At 48.9% G+C, this 22,193-nt stretch overlaps 1 protein-coding gene across 1 annotated transcript in view; it reads right to left on the minus strand.

The window, feature by feature from the left end:
* LOC141160917 (uncharacterized) overlaps nucleotides 1-16,648 on the minus strand; it is a 339,036-nt gene extending 322,388 nt beyond the window's left edge. The window contains exon 1 of the mRNA XM_073645721.1: nucleotides 16,491-16,648. Coding sequence (XP_073501822.1) covers nucleotides 16,491-16,527 — 37 coding nt within the window. The 5' untranslated portion in view covers nucleotides 16,528-16,648. The remainder of the gene's footprint in view (nucleotides 1-16,490) is intronic.
* Nucleotides 16,649-22,193: the final 5,545 nt, after the last annotated feature.

Consider the following 22,193-nt stretch of genomic DNA (forward strand, 5'->3'; position numbering starts at 1 on the left):
GAGTAATCTAGTTACCTCCAGAAGATGGTTAAGTAATCTAGTTACCTCCAGAAGATGGTCGAGTAATCTAGTTACCTCCAGAAGATGGTCGAGTAATCTAGTTACCTCCAGAAGATGGTCAAGTAATCTAGTTACCTCCAGAAGATGGTCGAGTAATTTAGTTACCTCCAGAAGTTCCACTAATAACCTGGAAACGTCAAGAAGACGGTGTAGTGATTTGGTAACCTCTAAAACATCCTCAAGTGTCTTGGTAACCTATTGAGGCTGCTACGACTGGCCTGGTAATATCTAGCTGGTTTAGTGACCTAATTACATCTAGAAGATGGTCCAGTGACTTGATAATCTCAAATACATGCTCAAGTGACCCAGTCACCTGTCTAAAATGCACCAGTTACCTCATTCCCTCTGGAAGATGGTCACATGTCTGGGCAATCTGTAGATTGGGGTCTTGTGACATGATAATCTCCAAACGATGGCCAATTTACTGCTGGGAATTATTTATAAAGCGTATCATTGTATAGAGTCGCCTGCGCCCCGACACAAACCTGGAAAAGCAGCTGTAAGAAACATCATCACTTCCAGCTAACATCACACCGCAGCAAAGAGAAGCCACCCCAACCATCACATTAGGGGGGAGTTAATTGTTTGACCAAAATGTAGCAGGGGCATTTTCAAGATGATATTTTTTACAGCCCCCAAAAGGATGGCATAAATATCCAGATGGCCTTTGGCAAAAAAAGGTTAATCACCCCTGATTTAGAAAAACTATCATTCACTTGTCAATTGTCCTCTAAAGGATCTTCCAATTGCCTGAAAATGCTAGTGTCATGACAATCGTTAGAAGATATTTCAGCATCTTGGAACCTCCAGAAGATTGTCAAGTGACCCGGTAACTACCTCCAGAAGATTGACTAGTGACCCGGTAACTACCTCCAGAAGATTGTCCAGTGACCCGGTAACTACCTTCAGAAGATTGTCTAGTGACCTGGTAACTACCTCCAGAAGATTTTCCAGTGACCCGGTAACTATCTCCAGAAGATTGCCCAGTGACCCGGTAACTACCTCCAGAAGATTGTCCAGTGACCCGGTAACTACCTTCAGAAGATTGTCCAGTGACCCGGTAACTATCTCCAGAAGATTGTCCAGTGACCCGGTAACTACTTCCAGAAGATTGTCCAGTGACCCGGTAACTACTTCCAGAAGATTGTCCAGTGACCTGGTAACTACTTCCAGAAGATTGTCCAGTGACCCGGTAACTACCTTCAGAAGATTGTCTAGTGACCTGGTAACTACCTCCAGAAAATTGTCCAGTGACCCGGTCACTACCCCCAGAAGATTGTCTAGTGACCCGGTAACTACCCCCAGAAGATTGTCTAGTGACCCGGTAACTACCTCCAGAAGATTGTCTAGTGACCCGGTAACTACCTCCTGAAGATTGTCCAGTGACCCCATAACTACCTCCTGAAGACTGTCCAGTGACCCGGTAACTACCCCCAGAAGATTGTCCAGTGACCCGGCAACTACCTCTAGAAGATTGTCCAGTGACCCGGCAACTACCTCTAGAAGATTGTCCAGTGACCCGGTAACTACCTCTAGAAGATTGTCCAGTGACCCGGTAACTACCTCCAGAAGATTGTCCAGTGACCCGGTAACTACCTCTAGAGGATTGTCCAGTGACCCGGTAACTACCTCCAGAAGATTGTCCAGTGACCCAGTAACTACTTCTAGAAGATTGTCCAGTGACCTGGTAACTGCCTCCAGAAGATTGTCCAGAGACCCGGTAACTACCTCTAGAAGATTGTCCAGTGACCCAGTAACTACCTCTAGAAGATTGTCCAGTGACCCAGTAACTACCTCCAGAAGATTGTCCAGTGACCCGGTAACTACCTCCAGAAGATTGTCCAGTGACCCAATAACTACCTCTAGAAGATTGTCCAGTGACCCGGTAACTACCCCCAGAAGATTGTCTAGTGACCCGGTAACTACCTCCAGAAGATTGTCCAGTGACCTGGTAACTACCCCCAGAAGATTGTCCAGTGACCCAGTAACTACCTCTAGAAGATTGTCCAGTGACCCGGTAACTACCCCCAGAAGATTGTCCAGTGACCCGATAACTACCTCCAGAAGATTGTCCAGTGACCCGGTAACTACCTCCAGAAGATTGTCCAGTGACCCGGTAACTACCTCCAGAAGATTGTCCAGTGACCCAGTAACTACCTCTAGAAGATTGTCCAGTGACCCGGTAACTACCCCCAGAAGATTGTCTAGTGACCCGGTAACTACCTCCAGAAGATTGTCCAGTGACCTGGTAACTACCCCCAGAAGATTGTCCAGTGACCCAGTAACTACCCTCAGAAGATTGTCCAGTCACCCAGTAACTACCTCCAGAAGATTGTCCAGTGACCCGGTAACTACCTCCAGAAGATTGTCTAGTGACCCGGTAACTACCTCCAGAAGATTGTCCAGTGACCCGGTAACTACCTCCAGAAGATTGTCTAGTGACCCGGTAACTACCCCCAGAAGATTGTCCAGTGACCCGGTAACTACCTCCAGAAGATTGTCCAGTGACCCGGTAACTACCTCCAGAAGATTGTCCAGTGACCCGGTAGCTACCTCCAGAAGATTGTCCAGTGACCTGGTAACTACCCCCAGAAGATTGTCTAGTGGCCCGGTAACTACCCCCAGAAGATTGTCTAGTGACCCGGTAACTACCTCCAGAAGATTGTCCAGTGACCCGGTAACTACCTCCAGAAGATTGTCCAGTGACCCGGTAACTACCCCCAGAAGATTGTCTAGTGGCCCGGTAACTACCCCCAGAAGATTGTCTAGTGACCCAGTAACTACCTCCAGAAGATTGTCCAGTGACCCTGTAACTACCTCCTGAAGATTGTCTAGTGACCCGGTAACTACCTCCAGAAGATTGTCCAGTGACCCGGTAACTACCTCCAGAAGATGGTCCAGTGACCTGGTAACTACCCCCAGAAGATTGTCCAGTGACCCGTTAACTACCCCCAGAAGATTGTCTAGTGACCCGGTAACTACCCCCAGAAGATTGTCTAGTGACCCGGTAACTACCTCCAGAAGATTGTCTAGTGACCCGGTAACTACCTCCTGAAGATTGTCTAGTGACCCGGTAACTACCTCCAGAAGATTGTCCAGTGACCCGGTAACTACCCCCAGAAGATTGTCTAGTGACCCGGTAACTACCCCCAGAGATTGTCTAGTGACCCGGTAACTACCTCCAGAAGATTGTCTAGTGACCCGGTAACTACCTCCTGAAGATTGTCTAGTGACCCGGTAACTACCTCCTGAAGATTGTCCAGTGACCCGGTAACTACCTCCAGAAGATTGTCCAGTGACCCGGTAACTACCTCCAGAAGATTGTCCAGTGACCCGGTAACTACCTCCAGAAGATTGTCCAGTGACCTGGTAACTATCCCCAGAAGATTGTCCAGTGACCCGGTAACTACCCCCAGAAGATTGTCCAGTGACCCGGTAACTACCTCCTGAAGATTGTCCAGTGACCCGGTAACTACCTCCAGAAGATTGTCCAGTGACCCGGTAACTACCTCCAGAAGATTGTCCAGTGACCTGGTAACTACCCCCAGAAGATTGTCCAGTGACCCGGTAACTACCTCCAGAAGATTGTCCAGTGACCTGGTAACTACCTCCAGAAGATTGTCCAGTGACCCGGTAACTACCTCCTGAAGATTGTCCAGTGACCCGGTAACTACCCCCAGAAGATTGTCTAGTGACCCGGTAACTACCCCCAGAAGATTGTCCAGTGACCCGGTAACTACCTCTAGAAGATTGTCCAGTGACCTGGTAACTACCCCCAGAAGATTGTCCAGTGACCCGGTAACTACCTCCAGAAGATTGTCCAGTGACCCGGTAACTACCCCCAGAAGATTGTCCAGTGACCCAGTAACTACCTCCAGAAGATTGTCCAGTGACCCAGTAACTACCCCCAGAAGATTGTCTAGTGACCCGGTAACTACCTCCAGAAGATTGTCCAGTGACCCGGTAACTACCTCCAGAAGATTGTCCAGTGACCTGGTAACTACCCCCAGAAGATTGTCCAGTGACCCGGTAACTACCCCCAGAAGATTGTCTAGTGACCCGGTAACTACCCCCAGAAAATTGTCCAGTGACCCGGTAACTACCTCTAGAGGATTGTCCAGTGACCCGGTAACTACCTCCAGAAGATTGTCCAGTGACCCAGTAACTACTTCTAGAAGATTGTCCAGTGACCTGGTAACTGCCTCCAGAAGATTGTCCAGAGACCCGGTAACTACCTCTAGAAGATTGTCCAGTGACCTGGTAACTACCCCCAGAAGATTGTCCAGTGACCCAGTAACTACCTCTAGAAGATTGTCCAGTGACCCGGTAACTACCCCCAGAAGATTGTCCAGTGACCCGATAACTACCTCCAGAAGATTGTCCAGTGACCCGGTAACTACCTCCAGAAGATTGTCCAGTGACCCGGTAACTACCCCCAGAAGATTGTCCAGTGACCCGATAACTACCTCCAGAAGATTGTCCAGTGACCCGGTAACTACCTCCAGAAGATTGTCCAGTGACCCGGTAACTACCTCCAGAAGATTGTCCAGTGACCCAGAAACTACCTCTAGAAGATTGTCCAGTGACCCGGTAACTACCCCCAGAAGATTGTCTAGTGACCCGGTAACTACCTCCAGAAGATTGTCCAGTGACCTGGTAACTACCCCCAGAAGATTGTCCAGTGACCCAGTAACTACCCTCAGAAGATTGTCCAGTCACCCAGTAACTACCTCCAGAAGATTGTCCAGTGACCCGGTAACTACCTCCAGAAGATTGTCTAGTGACCCGGTAACTACCTCCAGAAGATTGTCCAGTGACCCGGTAACTACCTCCAGAAGATTGTCCAGTGACCCGGTAACTACCTCCAGAAGATTGTCTAGTGACCCGGTAACTACCCCCAGAAGATTGTCCAGTGACCCGGTAACTACCTCCAGAAGATTGTCTAGTGACCCGGTAACTACCCCCAGAAGATTGTCCAGTGACCCGGTAACTACCTCCAGAAGATTGTCCAGTGACCCGGTAACTACCTCCAGAAGATTGTCCAGTGACCCGGTAGCTACCTCCAGAAGATTGTCCAGTGACCTGGTAACTACCCCCAGAAGATTGTCTAGTGGCCCGGTAACTACACCCAGAAGATTGTCTAGTGACCCGGTAACTACCTCCAGAAGATTGTCCAGTGACCCGGTAACTACCTCCAGAAGATTGTCCAGTGACCCGGTAACTACCCCCAGAAGATTGTCTAGTGGCCCGGTAACTACCCCCAGAAGATTGTCTAGTGACCCAGTAACTACCTCCAGAAGATTGTCCAGTGACCCTGTAACTACCTCCTGAAGATTGTCTAGTGACCCGGTAACTACCTCCAGAAGATTGTCCAGTGACCTGGTAACTACCCCCAGAAGATTGTCCAATGACCCGGTAACTACCCCCAGAAGATTGTCTAGTGACCCGGTAACTACCCCCAGAAGATTGTCTAGTGACCCGGTAACTACCTCCAGAAGATTGTCTAGTGACCCGGTAACTACCTCCTGAAGATTGTCTAGTGACCCGGTAACTACCTCCTGAAGATTGTCCAGTGACCCGGTAACTACCCCCAGAAGATTGTCTAGTGACCCGGTAACTACCCCCAGAGATTGTCTAGTGACCCGGTAACTACCTCCTGAAGATTGTCTAATGACCCGGTAACTACCTCCTGAAGATTGTCCAGTGACCCGGTAACTACCTCCAGAAGATTGTCCAGTGACCCGGTAACTACCTCCAGAAGATTGTCCAGTGACCCGGTAACTACCTCCAGAAGATTGTCCAGTGACCTGGTAACTATCCCCAGAAGATTGTCCAGTGACCCGGTAACTACCCCCAGAAGATTGTCCAGTGACCCGGTAACTACCTCCTGAAGATTGTCCAGTGACCCGGTAACTACCTCCAGAAGATTGTCCAGTGACCCGGTAACTACCTCCAGAAGATTGTCCAGTGACCTGGTAACTACCCCCAGAAGTTTGTCCAGTGACCCGGTAACTACCTCCAGAAGATTGTCCAGTGACCTGGTAACTACCTCCAGAAGATTGTCCAGTGACCCGGTAACTACCTCCTGAAGATTGTCCAGTGACCCGGTAACTACCCCCAGAAGATTGTCTAGTGACCCGGTAACTACCCCAAGAAGATTGTCCAGTGACCCGGTAACTACCTCTAGAAGATTGTCCAGTGACCTGGTAACTACCCCCAGAAGATTGTCCAGTGACCCGGTAACTACCTCCAGAAGATTGTCCAGTGACCCGGTAACTACCCCCAGAAGATTGTCCAGTGACCCAGTAACTACCTCCAGAAGATTGTCCAGTGACCCAGTAACTACCCCCAGAAGATTGTCTAGTGACCCGGTAACTACCTCCAGAAGATTGTCCAGTGACCCGGTAACTACCTCCAGAAGATTGTCCAGTGACCTGGTAACTACCCCCAGAAGATTGTCCAGTGACCCGGTAACTACCCCCAGAAGATTGTCTAGTGACCCGGTAACTACCCCCAGAAAATTGTCCAGTGACCCGGTAACTACCCCCAGAAGATTGTCCAGTGACCCGGTAACTACCTCCAGAAGATTGTCCAGTGACCGGGTAACTACCTCCAGAAGATTGTCCAGTGACCCGGTAACTACCCCCAGAAGATTGTCTAGTGGCCCGGTAACTACCCCCAGAAGATTGTCTAGTGACCCAGTAACTACCTCCAGAAGATTGTCCAGTGACCCTGTAACTACCTCCTGAAGATTGTCTAGTGACCCGGTAACTACCTCCAGAAGATTGTCCAGTGACCCGGTAACTACCTCCAGAAGATTGTCCAGTGACCTGGTAACTATCCCCAGAAGATTGTCCAGTGACCCGGTAACTACCCCTAGAAGATTGTCTAGTGACCCGGTAACTACCCCCAGAAGATTGTCTAGTGACCCGGTAACTACCTCCAGAAGATTGTCCAGTGACCTGGTAACTATCCCCAGAAGATTGTCCAGTGACCCGGTAACTACCCCCAGAAGATTGTCCAGTGACCCGGTAACTACCTCCTGAAGATTGTCCAGTGACCCGGTAACTACCTCCAGAAGATTGTCCAGTGACCCGGTAACTACCTCCAGAAGATTGTCCAGTGACCTGGTAACTACCCCCAGAAGATTGTCCAGTGACCCGGTAACTACCTCCAGAAGATTGTCCAGTGACCTGGTAACTACCTCCAGAAGATTGTCCAGTGACCCGGTAACTACCTCCTGAAGATTGTCCAGTGACCCGGTAACTACCCCCAGAAGATTGTCTAGTGACCCGGTAACTACCCCCAGAAGATTGTCCAGTGACCCGGTAACTACCTCTAGAAGATTGTCCAGTGACCTGGTAACTACCCCCAGAAGATTGTCCAGTGACCCGGTAACTACCTCCAGAAGATTGTCCAGTGACCTGGTAACTACCCCCAGAAGATTGTCCAGTGACCCAGTAACTACCTCCAGAAGATTGTCCAGTGACCCAGTAACTACCCCCAGAAGATTGTCCAGTGACCCAGTAACTACCTCCAGAAGATTGTCCAGTGACCCGGTAACTACCTCCAGAAGATTGTCCAGTGACCCGGTAACTACCTCCAGAAGATTGTCCAGTGACCTGGTAACTACCCCCAGAAGATTGTCCAGTGACCCGGTAACTACCCCCAGAAGATTGTCTAGTGACCCGGTAACTACCCCCAGAAAATTGTCCAGTGACCCGGTAACTACCCCCAGAAGATTGTCCAGTGACCCGGTAACTACCTCCAGAAGATTGTCCAGTGACCGGGTAACTACCTCCAGAAGATTGTCCAGTGACCCGGTAACTACCCCCAGAAGATTGTCTAGTGGCCCGGTAACTACCCCCAGAAGATTGTCTAGTGACCCAGTAACTACCTCCAGAAGATTGTCCAGTGACCCTGTAACTACCTCCTGAAGATTGTCTAGTGACCCGGTAACTACCTCCAGAAGATTGTCCAGTGACCCGGTAACTACCTCCAGAAGATTGTCCAGTGACCTGGTAACTATCCCCAGAAGATTGTCCAGTGACCCGGTAACTACCCCCAGAAGATTGTCTAGTGACCCGGTAACTACCCCCAGAAGATTGTCTAGTGACCCGGTAACTACCTCCAGAAGATTGTCTAGTGACCCGGTAACTACCTCCTGAAGATTGTCCAGTGACCCGGTAACTACCCCCAGAAGATTGTCTAGTGACCCGGTAACTACCCCCAGAGATTGTCTAGTGACCCGGTAACTACCTCCTGAAGATTGTCTAGTGACCCGGTAACTACCTCCTGAAGATTGTCCAGTGACCCGGTAACTACCTCCAGAAGATTGTCCAGTGACCCGGTAACTACCTCCAGAAGATTGTCTAGTGACCCGGTAACTACCTCCAGAAGATTGTCCAGTGGCCTGGTAACTATCCCCAGAAGATTGTCCAGTGACCCGGTAACTACCCCCAGAAGATTGTCCAGTGACCCGGTAACTACCTCCTGAAGATTGTCCAGTGACCCGGTAACTACCTCCAGAAGATTGTCCAGTGACCCGGTAACTACCTCCAGAAGATTGTCCAGTGACCTGGTAACTACCCCCAGAAGATTGTCCAGTGACCCGGTAACTACCTCCAGAAGATTGTCCAGTGACCTGGTAACTACCTCCAGAAGATTGTCCAGTGACCCGGTAACTACCTCCAGAAGATTGTCCAGTGACCTGGTAACTACCCCCAGAAGATTGTCCAGTGACCCGGTAACTACCCCCAGAAGATTGTCTAGTGACCCGGTAACTACCCCCAGAAAATTGTCCAGTGACCCGGTAACTACCCCTAGAAGATTGTCCAGTGACCCGGTAACTACCTCCAGAAGATTGTCCAGTGACCCGGTAACTACCCCCAGAAGATTGTCCAGTGACCCGGTAACTACCTCCAGAAGATTGTCCAGTGACCCGGTAACTACCTCCAGAAGATTGTCCAGTGACCTGGTAACTACCTCTAGAAGGTTGTCCAGTGACCCGGTAACTACCTCCTGAAGATTGTTCAGTGACCCGGTAACTACCTCCAGAAGATTGTCCAGTGACCCGGTAACTACCTCCAGAAGATTGTCCAGTGACCTGGTAACTACCTCTAGAAGATTGTCCAGTGACCCGGTAACTACCTCCAGAAGATTGTCCAGTGACCCGGTAACTACCTCCAGAAGATTGTCCAGTGACCTGGTAACTATCTCTAGAAGATTGTCCAGTGACCCGGTAACTACCTCTAGAAGATTGTCCAGTGACCTGGTAACTACCCCCAGAAGATTGTCCAGTGACCCGGTAACTACCCCCAGAAGATTGTCTAGTGACCCGGTAACTACCTCCAGAAGATTGTCTAGTGACCCGTTAACTACCTCCTGAAGATTGTCTAGTGACCCGGTAACTACCTCCTGAAGATTGTCCAGTGACCCGGTAACTACCTCCAGAAGATTGTCCAGTGACCCGGTAACTACCTCCAGAAGATTGTCTAGTGACCCGGTAACTACCTCCAGAAGATTGTCCAGTGACCCGGTAACTACCTCCAGAAGATTGTCTAGTGACCCGGTAACTACCTCCTGAAGATTGTCTAGTGACCCGGTAACTACCTCCAGAAGATTGTCCAGTGACCCGGTAACTACCTCCAGAAGATTGTCCAGTGACCTGGTAACTACCCCCAGAAGATTGTCCAGTGACCCGGTAACTACCCCCAGAAGATTGTCCAGTGACCCGGTAACTACCTCCTGAAGATTGTCCAGTGACCCGGTAACTACCTCCAGAAGATTGTCCAGTGACCCGGTAACTACCTCTAGAAGATTGTCCAGTGACCTGGTAACTACCCCCAGAAGATTGTCCAGTGACCCGGTAACTACCTCCAGAAGATTGTCCAGTGACCTGGTAACTACCTCCAGAAGATTGTCCAGTGACCCGGTAACTACCTCCTGAAGATTGTCCAGTGACTCGGTAACTACCCCCAGAAGATTGTCTAGTGACCCGGTAACTACCTCCAGAAGATTGTCCAGTGACCCGGTAACTACCTCTAGAAGAATGTCCAGTGACCTGGTAACTACCCCCAGAAGATTGTCCAGTGACCCGGTAACTACCTCCAGAAGATTGTCCAGTGACTCGGTAACTACCCCCAGAAGATTGTCCAGTGACCCGGTAACTACCTCCTGAAGATTGTCCAGTGACCCGGTAACTACCCCCAGAAGATTGTCTAGTGACCCGGTAACTACCTCCAGAAGATTGTCCAGTGACCCGGTAACTACCTCCAGAAGATTGTCCAGTGACCTGGTAACTACCACCAGAAGATTGTCCAGTGACCCGGTAACTACCCCCAGAAGATTGTCTAGTGACCCGGTAACTACCCCCAGAAAATTGTCCAGTGACCCGGTAACTACCCCCAGAAGATTGTCCAGTGACCCGGTAACTACCTCCAGAAGATTGTCCAGTGACCCGGTAACTACCTCCAGATGATTGTCCAGTGACCCGGTAACTACCTCCAGAAGATTGTCCAGTGACCTGGTAACTACCTCTAAAAGATTGTCCAGTGACCCGGTAACTACCTCCTGAAGATTGTCCAGTGACCCGGTAACTACCTCCAGAAGATTGTCCAGTGACCCGGTAACTACCTCCAGAAGATTGTCCAGTGACCTGGTAACTACCTCTAGAAGATTGTCCAGTGACCCGGTAACTACCTCTAGAAGATTGTCCAGTGACCCCGTAACTGCCTCCAGAAGATTGTCCAGTGACCCGGTAACTACCTCCAGAAGATTGTCCAGTAACCCGGTAACTACCTCCAGAAGATTGTCCAGTGACCCGGTAAATACCTCCAGAAGATTGTCCAGTGACCCGGTAACTACCTCCAGAAGATTGTCCAGTGACCCGGTAACTACCTCCTGAAGATTGTCCAGTGACCCGGTAACTACCTCCAGAAGATTGTCCAGTGACCCGGTAACTACCTCCAGAAGATTGTCCAGTGACCCGGTAACTACCTCCAGAAGATTGTCCAGTGACCCGGTAACTACCTCCAGAAGATTGTCCAGTGACCCGGTAACTACCTCCTGAAGATTGTCTAGTGACCCGGTAACTACCTCCAGAAGATTGTCCAGTGACCCGGTAACTACCTCCAGAAGATTGTCCAGTGACCTGGTAACTACCCCCAGAAGATTGTCCAGTGACCCGGTAACTACCCCCAGAAGATTGTCCAGTGACCCGGTAACTACCTCCTGAAGATTGTCCAGTGACCCGGTAACTACCTCCAGAAGATTGTCCAGTGACCCGGTAACTACCTCTAGAAGATTGTTCAGTGACCTGGTAACTACCCCCAGAAGATTTCCAGTGACCCGGTAACTACCTCCAGAAGATTGTCCAGTGACCTGGTAACTACCTCCAGAAGATTGTCCAGTGACCCGGTAACTACCTCCTGAAGATTGTCCAGTGACCCGGTAACTACCCCCAGAAGATTGTCTAGTGACCCGGTAACTACCTCCAGAAGATTGTCCAGTGACCCGGTAACTACCTCTAGAAGATTGTCCAGTGACCTGGTAACTACCCCCAGAAGATTGTCCAGTGACCCGGTAACTACCTCCAGAAGATTGTCCAGTGACCCGGTAACTACCCCCAGAAGATTGTCCAGTGACCCGGTAACTACCTCCTGAAGATTGTCCAGTGACCCGGTAACTACCCCCAGAAGATTGTCTAGTGACCCGGTAACTACCTCCAGAAGATTGTCCAGTGACCCGGTAACTACCTCCAGAAGATTGTCCAGTGACCTGGTAACTACCCCCAGAAGATTGTCCAGTGACCCGGTAACTACCCCCAGAAGATTGTCTAGTGACCCGGTAACTACCCCCAGAAAATTGTCCAGTGACCCGGTAACTACCCCCAGAAGATTGTCCAGTGACCCGGTAACTACCTCCAGAAGATTGTCCAGTGACCCGGTAACTACCTCCAGAAGATTGTCCAGTGACCCGGTAACTACCTCCAGAAGATTGTCCAGTGACCTGGTAACTACCTCTAGAAGATTGTCCAGTGACCCGGTAACTACCTCCTGAAGATTGTCCAGTGACCCGGTAACTACCTCCAGAAGATTGTCCAGTGACCCGGTAACTACCTCCAGAAGATTGTCCAGTGACCTGGTAACTACCTCTAGAAGATTGTCCAGTGACCCGGTAACTACCTCTAGAAGATTGTCCAGTGACCCCGTAACTGCCTCCAGAAGATTGTCCAGTGACCCGGTAACTACCTCCAGAAGATTGTCCAGTGACCCGGTAACTACCTCCAGAAGATTGTCCAGTGACCCGGTAACTACCTCCAGAAGATTGTCCAGTGACCCGGTAACTACCTCCAGAAGATTGTCCAGTGACCCGGTAACTACCTCCTGAAGATTGTCCAGTGACCCGGTAACTACCTCTAGAAGATTGTCCAGTGACCCGGTAACTACCTCCAGAAGATTGTCCAGTGACCTGGTAACTACCTCTAGAAGATTGTCCAGTGACCCGGTAACTACCTCCAGAAGATTGTCCAGTGACCCGGTAACTACCTCCAGAAGATTGTCCAGTGACCTGGTAACTACCTCTAGAAGATTGTCCAGTGACCCGGTAACTACCTCCAGAAGATTGTCCAGTGACCCGGTAACTACCTCCAGAAGATTGTCCAGTGACCTGGTAACTACCTCTAGAAGATTGTCCAGTGACCCGGTAACTACCTCCAGAAGATTGTCCAGTGACCTGGTAACTACCTCTAGAAGATTGTCCAGTGACCCGGTAACTACCTCCAGAAGATTGTCCAGTGACCCGGTAACTACCTCCAGAAGATTGTCCAGTGACCCGGTAACTACCTCTAGAAGATTGTCCAGTGACCCGGTAACTACCTCCAGAAGATTGTCCAGTGACCCGGTAACTACCTCCAGAAGATTGTCCAGTGACCCCGTAACTGCCTCCAGAAGATTGTCCAGTGACCCGGTAGCTACCTCTAGAAGATTGTCCAGTGACTTGGCAACCTCTAGGAGATGGTCAAGAGTCCCAATATCAGGTCACTGGATGGTCTTCTAGCTATGCATTGGCGGCTATCCTCTAGGAGGTAGCTAACAGAGCCAGAGTTCTCTAGTGACCCATTAACCTATAGAAAATGAGGAGATGCTTAAGTGACCTGACAATATAGACCATATTCTAAAGGTTGCCAAGTCATTGTAAAATCATCAATCCCACATCCCCACATTCAGCCCCAAGATTACACATAGAATTATGTGTCATAAGTAGTAGGGGTGCACAATGAAATCTGGGGGCCTCATAGGAAAATTATGTCTGCCATTTAACAACCCATTGGGTTACAGCGATCACATTGCAAGCCCCAGTGATGGTGACAGAGGCCCTCCCTGTATTCACCTAGATGCCATGGTCGCTATTCACTACAAAAGTTTAGGGGTTAAACTGCTGCAATCATAGCTAGCTCTAATCACAGAAGTTACCAGTAGGCGTCTCCTGTGCAGAACAGCCGACACCTGCTGAGCACAGAGCGGGTCCAATGCACGCGTCCGCTGCATAAAAATCCTCCTAACTTTTGAAGCTGTACCCTAACACTTAATAAATTAAAAGCAAACATATAGGTAAGAAAAAAAAAACACAAAACTACTAAATAAGTAAAATACAGAAGTAAAGCAATGCTAACTAATATTGTAACAATAATAAATATGCAAAAATAGACTGACTGACATAAGAACAAGAAGATACATAAAAACTAACAGTGATATAAAAAGCAAAACTAATAGAATGTCAAACTGTAAAAATATCAAAATACATTTAAATGATCTCTTATATTAAAGGACTAAAATTACTAATAGCAATGATGAAAGAAGGAAAAACGATACCAACATCACCTTAAAAAGAAACACTATCGAAAATAGAAGAGTAAAACAATACCAAATATTCATATTAAGGGCAAAAAACGCAAATATAGAAAGTAAAATGCTTCTGACTTTGTAAGGGGAAAAATAATCAGAGCAAAATAAGAACATAGGACATTCTGAACATCGATACAAGAAGGACACTAAAAGCAAGGTCCGAAGACAAGCCAAAATATCAAAGAGTGGCATGGTCCGAAAACAAGCCAAAATACCAAAGAGCAGCAAGGTCCGAAAACAAGCCAAAATACTAAAGAGCAGCAAGGTCCGAAGAGGAGCTAAAGTACCAAGAGCAGCAAGGTCCAAAAACAAGCCAAAATACCAAAGAGCAGCAAGGTCCGAAAACAAGCAAAAGTACCAAGAGCAGCAAGGTCCGAAAACAAGCCAAAATACCAAAGAGCGGCAAGGTCCGAAAACAAGCCAAAATACCAAAGAGCAGCAAGGTCCGAAAACAAGCCAAAATACCAAAGAGCTGCAAGGTCCGAAAACAAGCCAAAATACCAAAGAGCAGCAAGGTCTGAAGAGGAGCCAAAGTACCAAGATCAGCAAGGTCCAAAAACAAGCCAAAATACCAAAGAGCAGCAAGGTCCGAAAACAAGCAAAAGTACCAAGAGCAGCAAGGTCCGAAGAGGAGCCAAAATGCCAAGCACAGCAAGGTCCGAAAACAAGCCAAAATACCAAGAGCAGCAAGGTCCGAAGAGGAGCCAAAATACCAAGAGCAGCAAGGTCCGAAGAGGAGCCAAAATACCAAGAGAAGCAAGGTCAAAAGACAAACCAAAATACCAAAGAGCAGCAAGGTCCGAAAACAAGCCAAAATACCAAGAGGAGCAAGGTCCGAAGAGGAGCCAAAATACCAAGAGAAGCAAGGTCAAAAGACAAACCAAAATACCAAAGAGCAGCAAGGTCTGAAAACGAGCCAAAATACCAAGAGCAGCAAGGTCCGAAGAGGAGCCAAAATACCAAGAGCAGCAAGGTCCGAAGAGGAGCCAAAATACCAAGAGAAGCAAGGTCTGAAGAGGAGCCAAAATACCAAGAGGAGCATGGTCCGAAGAGGAGCCAAAATACCAAGAGAAGCAAGGTCCGAAGAGGAGCCAAAATACCAAGAGGAGCAAGGATCGAAAACGAGCCGAAATACCAAAAGGAGCAAGGTCCGAAAACAAGCCAAAATGCCAAGAGGAGCAAGGTCCGAAAACAAGCCAAAATACCAAGAGCAGCAAGGTCCGAAGAGGAGCCAAAATACCAAGAGAAGCAAGGTCTAAAGAAGATATAACACGTCAGCCACATTATAAGATGGTAAAACCATTCAATTAAGACCAAGAACTGCAAAGTCAGAAGCAGACAGAACCACCAGTAATAGCAGAAAGACAGGGAAGAAAGAATTAGAGCAGTGATAAAATATTAACTGCAAAATGAGATTCCACGTACAATGTTAGAAAAGTGAGAAGCAAGCAGAGAACCACAAACCACACAATATATGTCTGGCCATACGTGGCAGCTTCTGCCCTGGATCATTGCTAACATTGGACACAACATGTTATCCCTCATTTTAGGGAGTGCTGGAGTGAAAGTAGAGGGCGTCACGCCCCTGCACCACACTAAACCCGACAACCTTGTACAGCACCATACCATGGCCAGGTCACCCGACAACCTTGTTCAGCACCATACCCTAGCCAGGTCACCCAACAACCTTGTACAGCACCATACCCTAGCCAGGTCATACGACAACCTTATACAGCACCATACCCTGGCTAGGTCACCCAACAACCTTGTACAGAACCATACCCTAGCCAGTTCATACGACAACCTTGTACAGCACCATACCCTGGCCAGGTCACCAAACAACCTTGTTCAGCACCATACCTTGGCCAGGTCACCCGACAACTTTGCACAGCACCATACCCTGGCCAGGTCATCCGACAACCTTGTACAGTACCATACCCTAGCCAGGTCATACGACAACCTTGTACAGCACCATACCATGGCCAGGTCACCCAACAACCGTGTTCAGCACCAAACCTTGGCCAGGTCACCCGACAACTTTGCACAGCACCATACCCTGGCCAGGTCATCCGACAACCTTGTACAGCACCATACCCTAGCCAGGTCATACAACAACCTTGTACAGCACCATACCCTGGCCAGGTCACCCAACAACCTTGTTCAGCACCAAACCTTGGCCAGGTCACCCGACATCTTTGCACAGCACCATACCCTGGCCAGGTCACCCGACAACCTTGCACAGCACCATACCCTGGCCAGGTCACCCAACAACCTTGGACAGCACCATACCCTGGCCAGGTCATCTGACAACCTTGGACAGCACCATACCCTGGCCAGGTCATCTGACAACCTTGTACAGCACCATACCCTGGCCAGGTCTCCCGACAACCTTGCACAGCACCATACCCTGGCCAGGTCACCCAACAACCTTGGACAGCACCATACCCTGGTCAGGTCATCTGACAACCTTGTACAGCACCATACCCTGGCCAGGTCACCCCGCTGTCATTGTTTTGTTATTACCACTTATTTCAAATGAACTCATGTCAGCAGTCGACATCTTCTCGGCCACAATCGGATCTTTCCTCGCGGCGTCTTGTGCAGCTTCTAACCAGGAACCACTAAGATGTAGAAGACTATCAGCTGCTGTCACTTTCCTTCTGCTCCACCTAGAAGTTTCCCATCCAGAGTCAGCAATCTCAGAAGCAGAAGTTTCAGTCAGCGGTTTCCAAGAGATTGTCAGAGCAGATGAAATCCCCACAATGTACAGTGTGGCCCTCCGAAAAAGCAGAACAAGAAACTCATTATTACCGCCATATAGTATTATTACTGCCTCTGATAACCAGTACTGACTGCCATATAGTGATATTAGTACCGCTCGCTCCATACAACTGACTGCAATATTATCCATTTTTTTCGTGTTCCATAACAAAATATGGGGATTTTTCGGTTTGGTCCGCATCACGGATGACGTTTATGGGGCGAGAAAATCAATGTTTGGGAGAAAAGAGACACGGCGCGATCACTGTGGAAAATACGATTGACATGACTGATGAGAACAGGAGCAGAAAAATCGCTGATGTCTGAATGAGGCCCAGATATACAGCAGGAGGAAAGCAGCTGCGGTCACAGCGTCATCCCCTGAAGCCATGGCTGTCTTCTCGCAGTTCCCACAATTCCTGACATTTAATCCTCGCCCAGATTCACACATTTCTTCAATAAGATTAAGGCTGTGTGCGCATGTTCAGGATTTGAAGCAGACATTTCTGCAGTGTTTCTACAACTCCTTGGCAGGAAAAACGCTGCAGAAAAAACGCACGTTTTGCTGCGATTTTGACGCGTTTTTTGAAGCCTTTTTTTAAATGCGTTTTTATACATCAATGAATGCTTTTTGGAGCTAAATAAAGTTATTTGAAAAGAAATGTGGGACATTGCTTTAACCCTTAGATTACCGTCAGAACTGGGGTGAGTATGTTGGTTAATTTATGAATGTGTCTGTTGTATTTCAAATAAAGTGTTTGCTCTGTGTCTGTGTGTTTATTTAACTCTTTACTTTACTTTAATTAGGTTTGGTAATGAAAGGGTCTGATTGACACCTTGTCATCACCAAACAAAAGAGCTAGGTGTCATCTAATCCCATATACCCAATCTTCATTAGCATTCCCATTCATGTCTTTTCTGGGGCAGCTGGAAGCTGCTATTTTTAGCCTAGGAAGGTGCCATTAGACAAACATGGACCCTGGCCATTATTAACAGCTCACAGCTGTTTCATTACCCGCTACGTCCACACAATTAGCAACAAGCAGTGCTTTGGACACGGCGCATTTTTGCTGCGTCCAAAATGCTGTGTTCTAATGCCGCACTTTTGTTGTCGGTACATGTGAATCCACCGCATATAATGACACTTCAATCGGTCAAAATCTGCAGTGGAGACCTGCGTGTCCGCTACAGAAATTGACATGCTGCGGTTGAGTTTGGGTACGTGGCCACGATCAGGAGCCGCTGCAGGTTTAACGCTGTGTGTTTATACAGCGTCAAACCCGCAGCGTCCAGATGTTACAGCATAGTGGATGGGATCTCTAGAAATCCCATGTCCACTATCCGTGCATCAGAGGCTGCGAATCACCCGTGGACACTGACATGCGGCACGTCTTTCAGGACCGCAGCATGTCACTAGTCTCGGCAACAGAAATGTGACCACTAGAATGTATTGAATGTGGTAAATACGCATGGTTCAGTGAACACTAGTGATGAGCGAGCATGCTCACCACTGCTCGGTGCTCACCTGAGCATCTCACTGCTCGACATGCTCGGCGCTCATCGAGTATTTCCGGGGCTGCTCAGCGGGAGCTCGGGTCTCCTCCCTACATGTTTGGCGCTCTTTAGAGCACCAATGAACATGCAGGGATTGCCTGCCACTCACTGTAATGCCGCAGCCATGATTTGCTTGTTTATCAGTTAGTGTAGGTATTCCACAACTATATATTATATACTAGATGGTGGCCCGATTCTAACACATCGGGTATTCTAGAATATGTATGCGGCCGATCGGGCGCAATCAGCAGAACGTTGTTTAAATTTGGCGCCAAAATCGCTGATCGGTCACGGCCGGCAACCGCGACCACTCAGCAAAACGGTGTTTAAATTTGGCGGCAATATCGGTGATTGGTCGCGGGTGGCGGCCACGACCAATCAGCGAACTGTGTTAGTGAGGACCAGAGAGCTTGTTTAAATTTGGCGATAAAATCGTTGATTAGTCGCGACCGCAACCACTCAGCAAAACGGTGTTTAAATTTGGCGCCAATGTCGCTGATTGGTTGCGGCCGGCGGTCGCTACCAATCAGCAGAGGGGTGTTTAAATCTGACGCAAATAATGCTGATTGGTCGCGGCCAGCGACAGCGACCAATCAGCAAAGCGGTGTTTAAATTTGGCGCCAATAATGCTGATTGGTCACGCCCTGCGCCCGCGACCAATCAGAAGAGCAGTCGCGGCCGGCGACTGCGACCAATCAGCAGAGCGGTGTTTAAATTTGGCGCCAATCTCGCTGAATGGTCGCGGCTGGCGGCCGCGACCAATCAGCAGAGCGGTGTTTAAATTTTGCGCCAAAATCACTGATTGGTCGCGGCCGCTTTGCGCCAAATTTAAACAATGCACTGCTGATTGGTCGCGGCCGCCAGCCGCGACCAATCAGCAAGATTGGCGCCAAGTTTAAGCACCGCTCTGCTGATTGGTCGCGGCCGCCGGCCGGCCGTGACCGATCAGCGAGATTGGCACCAAATTTAAACAACGCTCTGCTGTTTGGTCGCGGCTGCCAGCCGACCACGACCAATCAGCGAGATTGGCGCCAAATTTAAACAACGCTCTGCTCATTGGTCGCGGCCACTAGCCGACCGCGACCAATCAGCGAGATTGGCGCCAAATTTAAACAACGCTCTGCTGATTGGTCGCGGCCACTGGCCGCCCGCGACCAATCAGCGAGATTGGCGCCAAATTTAAACACCGCTTTACTGATTGGTCGCGGTCGCTGGCCGCGACCAATCAGCATTATTGGCGTCAAATTTAAACACCCCTCTGCTGATTGCTTGCGGCCGGCGACCGAGACCAATCAGCATTATTCGCGCCAAATTTAAACCCCGCTCTGCTGATTGGTCGCGACCGCCACCCGCGACCAATCACCGATATTGCCGCCAAATTTAAACACCATTTTGCTGATTGGTCGTGGTTGCGGGCCACGACCAATCAGCGAGATTGGCACCAAGTTTAAACACCGCTCTGCTGATTGGTCGCGGCCGCCGTTGTTTAAATTTGGCGCCAATCTCGCTGAATGGTCGCGGTCGGCCGGCGGCCGCGACCAATCAATCAGCAGAACGTTGTTTAAATTTGGCGCCAATCTCGCTGATTGATCGCGGACGGACGGCGGCCGCGACCAATCAGCAGAGCGTTGATAAAATTTGGTGCCAATCTCGCTGATTGGTCGCGTCCGGCGGCTGCGACCAATCAGCGTCGTATTAGCGAGAACCGGGGAGCGGCGCTGCCTGTGCCGGTACTTCCGCTGCGAGCAGCTGGGAGATGAGCGGCTGCTCGCAGCAGAAGCATCCCGACCGGCGGCGCCGCTGTCCGGTCCTCCGTTCACACTTGCCATCGGGAGATCAGCGATCCTAGCCGCTGATCTCCCAACGTTAGCCGCATGGAGGTCAGCGGCGCCGCCAGTCGGGGTAGTTTTGCTGCTAGCGCCGCTCATCTCCCGGCTGCATCGCAGCTGACGTCCTCCGTCCGGTAGATGAGCCGCTAACAGCCGCCATCTTTTTTCTGAAATCCTGCGTCGCTGATTGGCCGCAGCTGGACCAATGAGCGACGCGGGATTTCCTGGACAGTCAGACAGAAAGACGGGATAAGACAATTATATATATAGATATATATCTGAACTAACAGTCCTTCTGACGACTAATCCCGCGGCATAGAGATGAGTGCTAGGCAGGCAGGGTATATAGGCAGGCAGGGTATATACAGTGGTGGCCAAAAGTATTGGCACCCCTGCAATTCTGTCAGATAATACTCAGTTTCTTCCTGAAAATGATTGCAATCACAAATTCTTTGGTCTTATTCTCTTCATTTAATTTGCTTGCAAGGAAAAAACACAAAAGAGAATGAAGCAAAAATCCAATCATTGATCATTTCACACAAAACTCCAAAAAAGGGCCGGACAAAAGTATTGGCACCCTCAGCCTAATACTTGGTTGCACAACCTTTAGCCAAAATAACTGCGAACAGCCGCTTCCGGTAACCATCAATGAGTTTCTTACAATGCTCTGCTGGAATTGTAGACCATTCTTCTTTGGCAAACTGCTCCAGGTCCCTGATATTTGAAGGGTGCCTTCTCCAAACTGCCATTTTGAGATCTCTCCACAGGTGTTCTATGGGATTCAGGTCTGGACTCATTCCTGGCCACCTTAGAAGTCTCCAGTGCTTTCTCTCAAACCATTTTATAGTGCTTTTGGAAGTGTGTTTTGGGTCATTGTCCTGCTGGAAGACCCATGACCTCTGAGGGAGACCCAGCTTTCTCACACTGGGCCCTACATTATGCTGCAAAATTTGTTGGTAGTCTTCAGACTTCATAATGCCATGCACACGGTCAAGCAGTCCAGTGCCAGAGGCAGCAAAGCAACCCCAAAACATCAGGGAACCTCCACCATGTTTGACTGTAGGGACCGTGTTCTTTTCTTTGAATGCCTCTTTTTTTTCCTGTACACTCTATGTTGATGCTTTTTCCCATCTACTTTTGTCTCATCTGACCAGAGAACATTCTTCCAAAACGTTTTAGGCTTTCTCAGGTAAGTTTTGGCAAACTCCAGCCTGCCTTTTTTATGTCTCGGGGTAAGAAGTGGGGTCTTCCTGGGTATCCTACCATACAGTCCCTTTTCATTCAGACATCGACGGATAGTACGGGTTGACACTGTTGTACCCTCGGACTGCAGGGCAGCTTGAACTTGTTTGGATGTTAGTCGAGGTTCTTTATCCACCATCCGCACAATCTTGCGTTGAAATCTCTCGTCACTTTTTCTTTTCCGTCCACATCTAGGGAGGTTAGCCACAGTGCCATGGGCTTTACACTTCTTGATGACACTGCGCACGGAAGACACAGGAACATTCAGGTCTTTGGAGATGGACTTGTAGCCTTGAGATTGCTCATGCTTCCTCACAATTTGGTTTCTCAAGTCCTCAGACAGTTCTTTGGTCTTCTTTCTTTTCTCCATGCTCAATGTGGTCACACAAGGACACAGGACAGAGGTTGAGGCAACTTTAATCCATGTTAACTGGCTGCAAGTGTGATTTAGTTATTGCCAACACCTGTTAGGTGCCACAGGTAAGTTACAGGTGCTGTTAATTACACCAATTACAGAAGCAGCACAGGATTTTTCAAACAGTGCCAATACTTTTGTCCACCCCCTTTTTTAGGTTTGGTGTGGAATTATATCCAATTTGGCTTTAGGACAATTCTTTTTGTGTTTTTTTCATTGAAGACAAATTAAATGAAGATAATAGTACCAAAGAATTTGTGATTGCAAGAAACTGAGTATTATCTGACAGAATTGCAGGGGTGCCAATACTTTTGGCCACCACTGTAGCAGACTGCAGTGCACATAGCAAGAGGCTCCATTCCAGTTCTGCCTTCTGCTGCTGTTAGATATTTCTATATAAAGGCCCAGGTCTCAGGGGCCAGGAAT

Source organism: Phyllobates terribilis, unplaced genomic scaffold (assembly GCF_046119375.1).
Source record: "Phyllobates terribilis strain yellow unplaced genomic scaffold, ASM4611937v1 Scaffold_9__5_contigs__length_417890890, whole genome shotgun sequence".
Classification (NCBI taxonomy): Eukaryota; Metazoa; Chordata; class Amphibia; order Anura; family Dendrobatidae; genus Phyllobates; species Phyllobates terribilis.